Source organism: Equus przewalskii, chromosome 13 (genome assembly GCF_037783145.1).
Source record: "Equus przewalskii isolate Varuska chromosome 13, EquPr2, whole genome shotgun sequence".
In the NCBI taxonomy this organism is placed as follows: Eukaryota; Metazoa; Chordata; class Mammalia; order Perissodactyla; family Equidae; genus Equus; species Equus przewalskii.
This window is the reverse complement of record NC_091843.1, coordinates 59693935-59708380: the sequence shown is the minus strand read 5'-3', so window position 1 is coordinate 59708380 and position 14446 is coordinate 59693935. Positions and strand designations below refer to the sequence as shown.

At 39.2% G+C, this 14446-nt stretch overlaps 2 protein-coding genes and 1 long non-coding RNA gene across 3 annotated transcripts in view; 1 reads left to right on the top strand and 2 right to left on the bottom strand.

Annotated features, from left to right (window-relative positions):
• Window positions 1–4980: 4980 nt before the first annotated feature.
• Window positions 4981–5652, bottom strand: LOC139073291 (tigger transposable element-derived protein 1-like). The gene has a single exon (XM_070570000.1). The coding sequence runs from the start codon at window positions 5650–5652 to the stop codon at window positions 4981–4983; it is 672 nt and encodes a 223-aa protein (XP_070426101.1).
• A 111-nt stretch (window positions 5653–5763) lies between these two features.
• LOC103563309 (uncharacterized) lies at window positions 5764–8882 on the bottom strand. Its single transcript, XR_011525208.1, has 4 exons — window positions 8730–8882; window positions 8511–8597; window positions 6959–7081; window positions 5764–6666 (listed from the first exon to the last, which is right to left on the bottom strand). It is a non-coding gene; the product is annotated as an uncharacterized lncRNA (long non-coding RNA).
• WDR36 (WD repeat domain 36) overlaps window positions 8818–14446 on the top strand; it is a 38728-nt gene continuing 33099 nt past the window's right edge. Inside the window, exons 1-3 of the mRNA XM_008538625.2 lie at window positions 8818–9260; window positions 12158–12185; window positions 14276–14376. Coding sequence (XP_008536847.2) covers window positions 9099–9260; window positions 12158–12185; window positions 14276–14376 — 291 coding nt within the window. The 5' untranslated portion in view covers window positions 8818–9098. The remainder of the gene's footprint in view (window positions 9261–12157; window positions 12186–14275; window positions 14377–14446) is intronic.

The following is a 14446-nucleotide window of genomic DNA, read 5'->3' as shown; positions in this document are numbered from 1 at the left end:
AGCATTTCCTTGTCCCCCCCACAGCCCTCCACTGGTATCTACAGTGAGGCTCCCTGACCTTGTGGTTGGGTGGCCTATTTGGAAGATGAACAACACAGATAGTGGAGTGATCAAGTTCTTCTCACTGAGAGATTTAGCCAAGTACCTAGCTGGATGTGTAAAGTAGAAAAATAATGGCAAAAATATGAGGCTCAAAGCTTATCACAGGAGAAGATATGGAAAATAAAAACTTTAAAATCCCTCCTCTAAAAGATCGTTACTCTCATCTTGATCATGAAATCTACGCCGGGTTTTTTTTTTTTGGCTACAATTTTCTGAAACTTTTTGAAATATATTAAGATTTTCCTTATCACCTATTTAATCAATTTTTGTAAATGTTCAAGGGCATCTAACAAATACATAGTCTGTGTATAACACACCATAGCTATCTTAAGTCCATGTTTTTATTAGAATTATCCAAATTCTGTTCATCTTCTTTAAAATTCAAAATCAAAGGCTAAAGCTTTTCATGACGTGTTCATCAGTTTCCCCATGAACATCTATCAGCTTTTTATTTATTTTTCCACTGTCACTGAATACATAAAGTTTTGTGGGGATTAAATTTTCACTCCAAACTGTAGCTTTGATGAATATAAAATAGCTTTTTATTTGTTTTGCTATTCTTTACTTAAAATTCTAATTTAGGTTTCCCTACAGTATTTGTAAGGAGTCTGTCTACAGTAAATTATAAATAGTTGGGGTTTGGCCTTTGACCCAAATTAAGTTTTATTATTACTGTCCTTCAACTGTGGAGTTTAACACATTCACAACAACTGTCATAAAAGCATGTTTCGTCTGCTGATATCTTCTTTTATATTTATGTTCACGTTTCATTCTTTCCAGCTCCTGTCTTCCAAAGAAGAAGGAAACTAGAAGAATAATGTATCTCATTTATGTATCTTTTGCAGAGAAATTCTTCTAAAGTATCTTTGGACTGAGAACTAAGGCATTTTATAGAAACTACGTACAAAGTTAAAGGGTAGGATGGGTGTGTCATTTTGAGTATTCAAAATAACAAGTGCCCTCGCATCCTCTCCCTTCCTTGATCCCAGAAAAGCAGACTCCAGGTGGCAGGAACAGGAGAGTAAAAGAGATAGTAGGGGCTGATCTGGTTCCTGTCCTTTCTGAAGCATGGTTCTCTGGCTTTTCCTGTAGTTCTATAAGCAACCCCAGATTCCTCTCACTATTCCCCCAACCCCCACCATAGACTAGGCAGAATCTTTTTTTTTTTTCAGTTTGCCTATTTCTTTGTACTTCCAACCCAAACATTTCTAATACAGAAATAAAGGGTATTAGGAGTGGAGGAGGACGGATAGGGGTAAAATAAGGGAGTTTTCTTAGGAAAATCAGTTTCTTATTTTTGAAATATTCTGACACAAGCTTTATGTTGAAAGATAACCTCTTCTATAGTCCTCTATTATTTTAGGTCAGCCTCTCCATCAAAGCTCTTTTTTGGACTAGAGCTGACCTCTCTAGTATTATCACTGTAGCAAATTTCCCTTGTAAAATGGAATCTTTCCGACGAATCTTTGATTTCCAGTCCCTGTGATGGTGGGGAGGGGATTAGTTATTACACATTTTCCTTTCATTTGATCAGACTTTTCACATAGTCTGAGCACTTTACACAGGGTTACTTTTGTTTTGTTTCTTAAGGACCGGACATCATGTACATTCACAACCAACATTTTCTATATATAAAAAGATGACTTGTTTTGAGAATATAACCTTTTTACTCACTTATTTACTCATTCACTCACTCATATATTTATTGCTTTCTTGCTAATTTCTTGATGTGTAGTTGGCAAGCATATGATTCATAGGAAAATTGGAGAGTAATAGTTACCCAGAGAAATAACAGCTTAACCAAAATGGTAATCCAGGGATTCAATTTGAAATAGTAAAAAATTAGAAACCAGCTAAATGTCATACAATAAGACTCGATTAAATAAATTACAGGATATTTAATCATAATTATTTAAAATTATGGTACAATTTTTTTTTTTTTAAAGATTTTATTTTTTTCCCTTTTCTCCCCAAAGCCCCCGCAATACATAGTTGTATATTCTTCTTTGTGGGTCCTTCTAGTTGTGGCATGTGGGACGCTGCCTCAGCGTGGTTTGATGAGCAGTGCCATGTCCGCGCCCAGGATTCGAACCAACGAAACACTGGGCCGCCTGCAGCGGAGCGCGCGAACTTAACCACTCGGCCACGGGGCCAGCCCCATGGTACAATTTTTTAATATAAAAAAGCAAAAGAATGATTATTAGAAAAGTCAATAGCAATTATTTATGAATAGAGAGAAATGGGTATGTAATATTGAAGATCATTTGGAAAACTTCTAAATTATTGTGAATGTCTAATTTCTTTACATGAATGGTGGTTACACAGACATTTGTTTTATTAACATTATATGAAATGTACATATATAAGTATTAAATAATATTGTCAATATTTAGTTATATGAGAATATACTCATGATATAATGTATGTAGAATACAAAAAATATATTTTGTGATCCTAATTGTTGATTAAAGGTCACCTTCTCAGCATTTCTCTGACAACTCTGTTTAAAATTGCAACTCTGACGCTTTCTATCTCTGTGCTTTTTTCCAGAACACTTATCAACATCCTTCAAATTTATTGTTTACTTATTTTTTATTGTCTGTCTCTCTTTTACAGAACCCAAATTCCACGAGGGCAAGTTTTTGTATATGTTTTGATTACATGTATGTTTGAAGCAAGTCCTATATATCTGTCTTGTTTGTTTGTTTGTTTCTCTGCAGGCAAAGAGTCACCCTAAGCTAATATCTGTTGCCATCTTCCTGTTTTGTTTTTTCCCTCCCCAAAGCCCCAGTGCATGTTGTATATCCTTGTTCTAAGTTCTTCTAGCTCTTCTATGTGAGCTGCAACCGTAGCATGGCAACTGATTGTTGGGTGGTGTGGTTCCACAACTGGGAAACAAACCCGGACTACTGAAGCAGAGTGCATCGAACTTTAACCACTAGGCCATCAGGGCTGGCTCGCAAGCCCTGTATATCTTTCTTGTTTTAAAGATTGGCGCCTGGGCTAACATCTGTTACCAGCCTTTTTTTTTTTTCCCTCCTCTTCTCCCCAAAGCCCCCCAGTAGATAGTTGTTGTATATTCTAGTTGTAGGTCCTTCTGGCTGTGCTATGTGGGATGCCACCTCAGCATGGCTTGATGAGCAGTGCTATGTCTGCACCCAGGATACGAATTGGTGAAACCCTGAGCCCCCAAAGCAGAGTGCGTGAACTTAACCACTTGTCCACAGGGCCAGCCCCTGTATGTCTGTTCTGATGATGACAATATCAGAAGCATCTAGAAGTGTCCAGCATTCATTAGATGTTGAATAAATATTTCTTGGAGGAAATGAAGGTCATTCAGGTGAGAAAAGACTTTTCAGCATGAGATCACCAAATGGAAGCATCTGTAGGTCTTCTCTCTGGGACTGTTCAGTTTTCCCATAATCCTCTATGTGGAAGTGCATATTGACCTGAAGGCTGGCTTTCTGGGAGCATGATGAGAAAGGAATTGGGGGGCCCACCAGTGTGTGATGTTCACTTCATCTCCCAGTCTCATCTGCAACACCTTTCTCTGCCTGCTTTCTCTGCCAGAACCTGGATTACTTAGGGTTCATTTCTGGAGAAAATAAACCCTAATCTCCAAAAGAGAAGAAGCCTCACTGTTCTTATTTTAAAGGGTGGCAAATAATTCTTAAATGAGATTCAGTTATTTCTTTCCCTGGAACTTGCTTGGAGACTTCAGTGACTGTAATGAGTTTCAGAATCATATACGACTGAGGTTTTCCATTATGCAAGATGGCATTATCTCAATGGAGCTCTTTCTCAACTGGTGCTGGAGAATTGAAGCCCTGATAATGTGTACTGGCAGCATATGTTCCATGATCTCATTCATTTCCAGTATCCAACAGCATCACTGTGCTATTTTCTCAATGGTCAATAGGTCTCAAAGTAGCCTGTGGACTACTGGCATAAGAACTACCTGGGAAGCTTCTTTAAATGCAGATTCCTGCAGTTCACCCCTCCCTTTGTGAATCAGAGTATTGGGTTGTAGGGACTCAGCAATTCTTTTGCATACTGACCACCACCAGCGACGATAATTTAGTCAGACATCTAGTCAGGTAGAGAGTTAGCTAGAATTCTAAATTGGCTCATAAATATAGTTTTATATGGTCTTTTGAGGTTTATAGCAGGACAAATAAAAAAGAGGTAAGGGAAGCGAACTACAAGAATCCATTATTGCTTCCAAATTTCTAGTTTTGGCAAGGTCTTTGATGGTCAAGATATTGCTTATGGAGAGACCATTTTTGCAACAGTGGATGCTGATCCTGTACCAATGAGATAAGCATGGGAAATTATGCTCATGCCTTCCTAACAGTTCTCCAGGTTGGTGGACACTCCTAACCATAATGTCTTCATTTTATGTTTATCGTGTACCTAAAATGTGCTCTAATTGTATTGAACACATTTTAAACATGTGCTCGTGCCAACACCTGCCCTCTAGATAATTCCATTATGGAGATCTAATGCAAGGTAAAAACTTTTATGGTAATTCACAGGTTGATTTCTTTCATTCATTCTTTCCGTTTTTTGGTTTTTTTGTTTTTTTTTGATTTTTTTGCTACCTTGAGTTCTTTAGTGGCAGGAAGGTCTGATCTTTAAAAGCCTTGAAATCGGGGCCGACCTGGTGGCACAGCAGTTAAGTTCGCACGTTCCGCTTTGGGGGCCTGGGGTGCGTCAGTTCAGATCCCAGGTGCGGACACGGCACCGCTTGGCAAGCCATGCTGTGGCAGGCGTCCCACATATAAAGTGGAGGAAGATGGGCATGGATGTTAGCTCAGGGCCAATCTTCCTCAGCAAAAAGAGGAGGATTGGCAGCAGATTTTAGCTCAGAGCTAATCTTCACCCCCCAAACAAAGCCCTGACATCTGGTATTGACGTGGCTTCCTTATGGATGAAAGTCCTTCCAGGCATCCATTTCCAGAATAGGGAGATTTTATCCATATTGAATATTTGCTCTGGCAAGTAATTTTTCTCCACAATCAGCTTATCTAGACTTTCCAAATGTTCTTCACCTGTCTTCACATCAGCATCTGCAGACTCACCATTCCCTTTCACATTATGAATGATAATGATTCTTGAACTGCTTAAACCAGCAGAGCTAGCAGTAAATTCAATATCACAGTAGGGTCCAGTCTTTTCTTGCACCATCACAAACAAAATTTTTGATTTGGCCATGATTGTTATGGTACTGAGAGGAATACCCTTCTGTGTCTGGTCTTCAATCCAGGTCATTACAAGTTTCTCCAGATCTGATGTAGGCCCTTCTTGAATTTTTGTTAGTTTCATTGCCTTCAGTGAGGCAGATCCTTTAAAAGCTTCCATCACTTTGTTCTTATTCTTTAGGATCGTAGCTATGGTGGAATGGGACATGCCTGACTGGTGAGCAACAACCATCACTGATTTTCCACCTTCATTGTCCTTAATCACCTTAAATTTCATTTCCAGGTCAATCACTTCACATGGCCTCTTCCTGGCAACCTTAACAGTGTATTTTGTAAACTTAGGTGCCATGATAAACAAAACAACCCAGGATTAAATCAAGCACAAGAGAAAATGATGCAATCAAGAGAAGCGGTAAACATGAGATATACGAGGCTGCTGCTGATGTAGCACAGCATACTGTTTCATAGTTAACTTTTTTTATACAAATAGAAAGAGGACACTCTAAATAACAATAAAAAGTATAGTGTAGTAAATACATAAATCAGTAACATAGTTGTTTATTATCATTATCAAGTATTATGCACTGTACACAAGTGTAAGTGCTATACTTTTATATGACTGGCAGTGCAGTAGGTTCTTTTACACCAGCATCACCACAAACACATGAATAATGCGTTGTGCTATGACATTAAAAATGGCTAAACTGCCACCAGGGGATGAAAACTTTTCAGCTCCATTATAACCTTATGGGACCACTATCGTAGTCACATATGCAGAGCCTTGTTGACTGAAACGTTATGGGGCACATGACTATACTTTGAAAGAAGAAAGTAATGTTTAACACATAAAAAAGAGGATTTACATGAAAAGAGTTGAAATAAATGGTTTGCTGCCAAAGAGGTTTCTCTATGCTGCAACATTTAAATGACATTTCTCAAAAAGAGAAAGTTCTCAAAAGAGACATTTCCTTTAGTCTCCAAACTCCAGACTGGAATTGCCATTACAACATTTTAGTGACATGTACAAGCTTATATATGGAAAAGATAGATCTGACTTATTTGGCTAATCTCTAATTTCTACGCTGGTTAACAATATTTCAGTGCAATGTGTATTTCAGTGGTACTACTGAACCAGTGACAGACATTCTCATACATCTTCCACCACCAGTGGGAAAATGGGGCAGCCAGAATGAACTCCCCAAGGTGAAAAGAGTCTTGGCTTGAGAATAAGGAGAACTGATATGTAGTACCTGCTCTTCCACCACCTAATTTCACAGTTGTGGTCCATAGTAGTTCACTCATCTATGAAATAAGGGGTTGGACAAGAAAGATCTTGAAACTTCCTTGGGTTTCTGACGTGCTTCTGTCAACATAATGAAATGAAGTATAAGTATTTCTAAATTTGATATGCAAGATAAACAAAAATATATTGGTTATGTATTAATGTACAACAAATTACCCCAAAACTTAGTGGCCTAAAACAGCAATAAACATTCATTATGTTACACAGGTGAGACTCAGGAATTGAGAAGTGGCTTAATAGGTGGTTCTGGCTCAGAGTCTTTCATGAGGTTGCAGTCAAGATGTCAGCAAGGTTGCAGTCATCTGAAGGCTTGACTGGGGCAGAGGGTCTACTTTCAAGGTGGTTTACTCACATGTCTAGCCAGGTAGTGCTGGTGGTTGGCAGGAGGTTCCTTGAAATGCAAAACATTCCACAGGATAGCTTGAGTATCCTCCCAACATAGCAGTTGACTTCTCCCAACATGGCAGTTGACTTCCTGCAAAACAAATGACCCAAGAGGGAGCAAGTAAAAATCTTAAATGTATTTTATGACCTAGTCTGGTTACACAGGCCAACGCTGTTCAGTGTGACAGGCATGAATACCAGGAGGTAAGAATCATTGAGGGTCCTCTTGGAGGCTAGTGATCACAATACATGGAGTCAGTAACAAAAGACAAATGATACTTATTACATAAACTACTCAGAAACAGTCACATTTAACCTTTTTTAAAAAAGTCAGAAATGGAAACATGACATAGCTATATATGTTAGTTACCTTAAAATATTGTGAAGCCCCAATGCATTGAACCAAATTGGAAATGATCAGTTGTCAATGATCTACTACAGCTACCTCTTCTTTTATTCTAACTTGACACTAGAGTACTTGGGGGCATCTCTAAGTAAAAAGAGTAATAGCTAGTTCCTTTTCTCCTACCATACATTCATACATTTTGCTGGCAGCTGAATAGCAAGTAACTCAGGGAGGCGACTGATGGGAAGAAATGAACTCTGGCCGACTGTTAAAATTGGAAAACTCACAATCAGCTCATAACACCCTCCCTTTAAAAAATCACGGCCCAACAGCTAACATGCATATCAACTGCTTCCATACTACTAGATTTTCCATGACACTTCTAATTTTTAAACTTTTGTCTCACTGTCCAGATGTAGGTCAAAGAACATAAATCTGATTGTCAGGCCTAAATTCAAATTGCTAATTAAGTGACCCTGGACAGGTTAGGTAATCTCTGGGAACCTCAGGTTCCTTATCTAAGGTGAATCCATACCCATCTCGTGGCCCAGTGTTGGTCTGGAAAATCCCATCACTGAATGCATATTTCTCCCATCCTCCAGCTGTCCTTCACTGATCTACCCTTCTCCTCCTTTTGTAAACCTTGTGATAGTCTGGATTTTGGCACTAAATAATCTTGGAACTTTGTACAAATCACTTAACCCCAATGAACTAGTTTCCTCATTTGTAAAACACTAATATAATTTTTGCTCTAAACACCTAGTAGCTTTAATCTGAGGATTAGATTAAGATAATGGGTGTCAAAGGCTTTGTGAACTGTAAAGTGCTGATCAGGAAACTTTTTCAATCTTCTCCCCAAACTACCAATAGACGTAGAAGTCTGTTTCTGATTATAAAAATAACATCTGCATGATACACAACTTAGAAAACTCTGAAAAATGTCTATCTAGTAATTAAAATCATTTGTACGTATTTCCACTACTCAGAGGTAAAACACTAATAATGTTAATATTCCAATCTTTTGTTACAGTAAAACTCAGTAAAAAAAAGCCAATAAAAATATTTTTCATATGGAAAATTTCTATTTTATATGGAAGCATAAGGATAGCATCAAATTCTCACATAACCATTCCCCAGATTCAAAAATTATAATCTTGTTTCATTTAAACCTTACCTCTCATCCCTAATTATTTTAAAAGCAAATCCCCAGATATATGATTTCATTCGTAAACGTCAATATGCATCTTCAAAAGATAAGGATCTTTAAAAACATAATCACAATACAAGATTAACAATAATTTCTTAATATCAAATATCCAACTAGTGTTCAAATTTTCTCGGTAGTCTCATGGTTTTACACGTTTTTATAACCACGTGTTTAACCTGACTCCACCTGGGTTAAAACTTTGGTCTCCCCTCCACGCTCTCGGGCGTCGCGAGTCCGTCGTCGTTCCCCTCCCCCAAGGTCCCCCTGAACAGGAACTCGAGCCTCTTTCAGCCCCAGCAGAGTTGAGAAGCATTGTCACGGCGCTGGAGAATGTGACTCGCAGAACCGAAGTCGCGCCCCGACTGCGGGCTCCGGACGGAGCTCTTTTTCAGTTGCACCGAAAACGGTCTCCGCCGCCGCGATTGGCCGCGGGCACCGGAAGCGCTTGTGAATCTGCAGCCCGGGGCAAGGATTGCGCCGCGAGACGCGCGGAGGGGCCAGCTGCCCGCGTTTCGGTCAGGACTGGCGCCCAGAGGAGCCCGGACCGCGGCAGCGATGGAGGGGGGCGCAGGATCCCGGACGGCCAGCGCGCTGTTCGCAGGGTTCCGGGCCCTGGGGCTTTTCAGCAACGACGTCCCACACGTGGTGCGGTTCAACGCGCTGAAGCGCCGATTCTACGTGACGACCTGCGTGGGCAAGAGCTTCCACACCTATGATGTGAGTGACTTCTTCCTTTCCCGCTTCCCGGGAACCACCCAGTTTCTCCGGCCCCCAGGTCTGCCTGGCGGCGGTCCCGCTCTCCTCCCCGCCTGCTAAGGACTACTTCTCCCCTTTTCTTCCTTCACTGCCTCCTGTCCCCTTTTACCACGCATCACATCCACGTGCTGACTTAGCCCTTGCAATCCACTTGGGGAGAGTTTCGGAGGCAGGCTGGCTAGGGGAAAGTACCAGAGAACGCTTCAGTCTATGGCAATATATTTGTTCAGTAGATGTTTATTGAAGTTCTCTTGAAGATGTAAATGTGATTAAGGCAATTCCCTAGCTCCCGCCTTCTTACTGAGAAAGACATGCAGGTCATTTTATTGTGCGCTTCATGACACAAGCTGGGTTAGAAATTCAGACTAAAACACATCGGGAAAACTGGAGAGAGTGAGATTAATTATGATTTAGGGGACTGTCCGCATTTGAAAGCCATCTAATTTCCTTAAACGTCTCCTGAGCCTCTGTTTTCTACGCAACGTTGAGGGTCTGGCACGGTGCCGCTTACTCTAAGCCTTGCAGCAATTTCTTTGTAAGATATGTATTCCATAGCACCCTTATATAAACTAGGAAACTGAATCTCAGAAAGATTAAGTCACTTGCCCAAGCCTTTCCTGCTTATTAGTGATAGTTGTTCTCCTTTAGTATCTCATCAATCATTGGAATAGTCTTTTGTTGCTGTTCACTTGTTTCTTTTGTTTTCTCCAAATGTATGTATGCTCTCTGAAAGCAGGGACCTTTTCTTGATGAGGAAAACGATAATAGTTGGTGTTAATTAAGCTCTTTCTCTGGAAACCGTAAAGTTATGTTCCTTGAAGGATTGTGAAAATCAAATGAATTATTAGCAAGACGAGCTGGTTGTTGGGAGCCAGTTGAGTTAGTGGAAGTGGAAAGTTAGTTGCCATCCCCAAGGTAGAGACCAATTGGGTTTCTCACAGCCTGAGTTGGTAATGGAGAAAGGGTGGGTTAGAATGACACAACTAATCACGCGGGGTTACATATTGTTACCATTCTGCACACTTGTTCCCTGCTCCCTAACTTTTTGTTTTGCTGGGAAAAGTTTCCTTCCTGAAGTGTGACTTGACTTTTTTAATTTTCTTACTTAAAGAGCTGTTGAAATCTTATTTTTGGCACGGTTTTTCCTGGCACTGTGTTACATACACACATTTTCCGTGTGCTCTGCTTCCAAAGAAACTCTATGATTAGGAGAGAACAATTTGTAAATTTTATAAAAATTTCCCAATTTACTTATCTTTCCATTGAAATTTTGTCATAATAAAGGTTTTTTTTTTTTTTTTTTTTTTTTTGAGGAAGATTAGCCCTGAGCTAACATCTGCTGCCAATCCTCCTTTTTTCGCTGAGGAAGACTGGCCCTGAGCTAACATCCATGCCCATTTTCCTCCACTTTATATGTGGGATGCCTACCACAGCATGGCTTGCCACTGGTGCTGTGTCCGCACCAGGGATCCGAACTGGCGAACCCCTGGCCACCCAAGCAGAATGTGCATGCTTAACCGCTGTGCCACTGGGCCATCACCAATAAAGATGGTATTTAAGGTCTCCTGTAGTTCTAACACTGGTGATGCATTTTTAAATTTACTCTTATAACATCATAGCATGTGAATGCTTATTACCTGAGGGCTCTGTGCACTGCTTAGACAAGCCAATGTAGTGAGCTATGACTTCTGAAACTGAAAATAACCTGGGAGTAAAAAAAGGCAGTAATGAACTCAAGCCTCTAGTTTGAGCTGCAGGTGCTCTATCTGATGGCCATGACTATATTACTGTGCCCAGTCAGACTTCCTACAGATTAGCTTTTTCTGTAGAGGACAGTAGAAAAGTTGTGGATAGGTGATGGTGGTGGTGATAGCAGCTAATATTTATTGAGCATTTCGTATATGACTGGCTTAATTCTAACTGTGTTACACAAATTTTACTTATTGGATCCTTATAATAATCCCATAAAGTAGGTACCTATTTTAATTCTTATTTTGCAGATGAAGAATTTGAAGCACAGGGAGGCTGAGTAACTTTCTCAAGGTCACATAGCTGCATTAGTAACCACAGATTGGGCTCAGCAAACCACGACCTGCAAGCTAATCCTGCCCACCATTTGTTTTTGTGTAAACTACGACTTATGAATGGTTTTGACATTTTTATTTATTTTTCATGTGTGTTTTGTTTATTCTGATATAACAACCTCCAAGTAAAATTTGCACACTAACAGGATACAGTATAATAAAATTTTGGCATGGGATGGAGCTATGGCTACTCCCATTGAAGAAATATAGGATATTTAATTGATCTCCAAGGGCCCTTTCAGTCCTGGCACTCTTGCATCTCTGGGGTTTGAATTCCTAGTTATGACCTTCTGAGCTCTGTGCTTCTGCAGTGGGCAGCTTTGACATTTTTAAAAGGTTGGGAAAAAAATCAGAAGAATATTTCATGCCACCTGAAAGTTATACAAAAGTCAGATTTCTGTTCCATAAAAAGAGTTTACTGAAACAGGCACACATATTTGTTTATGTATTGTATGTGGCTGCTTTCGTGGCACATTAGCAGTTGGTTAGTTGCGGCAAAGACCACATAGCCTGCAAGCCCTAAGATATTTACCATATGACCCATTATAGAAAACGTTTCCCTGTCCCTTCCATCACTGCTCCTGGTGAAATAGTTGAAAATATAACCTTTCCTAATAAGGAAGATTAGGGTCAGTAAGTATCTTTTTTAGGAAGGAAAGTATGGTGCATTTATGTATGAGGTTGTAACTTAATTCTTAATTTTCAAGTGTTAGGTTTTTATAATTGTTTTTGTTAATGAAAATTTATTTAACCATTTTTTCTTTTTTTAAACAGGTTCAGAAACTTAGTCTGGTGGCAGTAAGTAAGTGTAGACTTTATCTTGAATTTATGCATGTTTAGTGGCTTTTTAAATTTTTTAAAATTTTGACATAAATTTAAGATTTATAGAACATATAAGGAATTCAGTGTATTTTTTTCTGATAAACTTACATAGAAAAAAAAAGTCCAGGACAGGATCATGTGTTGCATTCAGTTGTCATATCTCTTTAGTCTTCTTTAATCTGGAATAGTTTGTCAGACTTTCTTTGTATTTTACAACATTGACATTTTTGAAGTGTACAAGCTCTTTCTTTTTTAGCATGTCATTCAGTTTGACTTTTTCTGATGTTTCCTCATGGTTAGGTTCAGGTTATGTACTATGGCAGGAATAGCAAAGAAATGATGCTGAATTCTCAGTGAAGCATATCGGGAAGTACTTGCTGTTGGTTAGTCTTGTCCCTGGCAGTGATAACTTTGATCATTTGGTTAAGGTGACATCTGTCAGGAGGCTCCATTTTAAAGTTTTACCCTTTGTAATGAAGAAGGATCTCGTGGTGAAATACATTGAGACTGTGTAAATATGCTGTCACTCTTCAGAGTTTCACTCACTGCTTTTATCATGTAGTGATGCTTCTTGCCTGAGTCAGTTATTAACAAATAGTGATTTTCTGATTCCACTATTCCTTCTACTGTAAGGAAGAGTTTTCCTTTTCCCACATTTTGATATTTTTTTCCAATGGCAGGAATATTTATTTATTTATTTATTCATTTGAAAACAGTATAATAGAATAAAGGCCTTGCCAGGGCTAAGAGATTGTAGTTTCACCATCAAATGTCATCTTTGTAAGAAAAGCAGAGGAGAACTATAAGAAATCCAATGTATGTGTTTGGTAAACTTACATTTTTTAAAAGATTATAGAAGGCAGAAGAAGGGCACTATAATCTAAGTTGAATACAAAAGTGAATGATAAACCTATAAAAATAGTATTTTGGAAATGAAATCCCAAAATGAAATATGCAGCATGAAAAACACTTTAAAACCGTCTTCTATCTTCTAACCCTCCTGCCGCCAAAACAGGAAATAGAAAGAAAAGGCCAGGGTGACCATGAAAGTGAGAGAGGAGTCAAGAACTCATAGCACATGAGAAATGGCTAGAGGTGATAGCTTGTTGACCTTGGAGAAGACTGAGGAGTGGAAGCCGTATTGTTAATTTTAAGGGACAGCATGCAGAATGTCATGGAGTTTTTTTGAGGTTCCTCCAGAGGATTGAGTTAGACAGGGTTCTAGGTTTTCATTTACTTTTAAAATTTTCCTGGAGTTATTGGTGAACTTGATGTTCTTGAGGATGTTCACATGAAGACTGGATGACCATCTGCCAGAGTTTTGTGTATTAAGTGAGGATTTTTTCCAAATAAGCTCAAAAAGCTTTTCATTTTTTTAGGATTATGTTTTTAGATAGCCAGCCCGGTCTAGTGGTTAGGATTTCCCGCTCTCACTTCCGCAGCCCGGATTGGTTTCCTAGTCAGGGAACCACACTACCTTTCTATCAGTTGTCATACTGTGGCAACTGCATGTTGCTGTGATGCTGAAAGGTATACCACTGGTGTAAATCAAATACCAGCAGGGTCACCTATGGTGGACAGGTTTCAACAGAGCCTCCAGACTAGATAGAGTAGGAAGAAGAACCTGCGCACTCAACTTCAAAAAAGATCAGCCATGAGAACCCTATTAATAGCAGTGGAGCATTGTCTGATACAGTGTCAGAAGGTGAGAGAATGGCACAGAAATACTGGGCAGGGTTGTGCTCTGCTGTACATAGGGTTGCTAAGAGTTGGAATTGATTCCACAACCCTAAGAGCAGCATTTTTATGGCTGCAAATATTAGACTTTCATTCCTTTAGGAAAGGTCAAGGTAGTTTCATATTCTCAGTCTGATATTATTAGATGTCTAAAATAGCACTTAAAAACTTTTATACTCTGATTTTCAGCTTTTGTGTGTATACATATACACACATATGCATATACATATTTTTAAATTATAGCCATGAAAAATGTTATATGTATACTTAAGGTTTCTATCTATTCCAAGATCTTAAAATTTTTAATTTATTTTATATCTCCTTTTTTCCTAGGTAACTCCCTTCCACAGGATATCTGCTGTATGGCGGCTGATGGGAGGCTAGTCTTCGCTGCTTATGGGAATGTTTTCTCTGCGTTTGCCCGTAATAAAGAGGTTTGTATCACTAAACTATCTTAAATTGTCTTTTGCAGTGAGTGAGTGATTGCCATGATAGTGGAGGGAA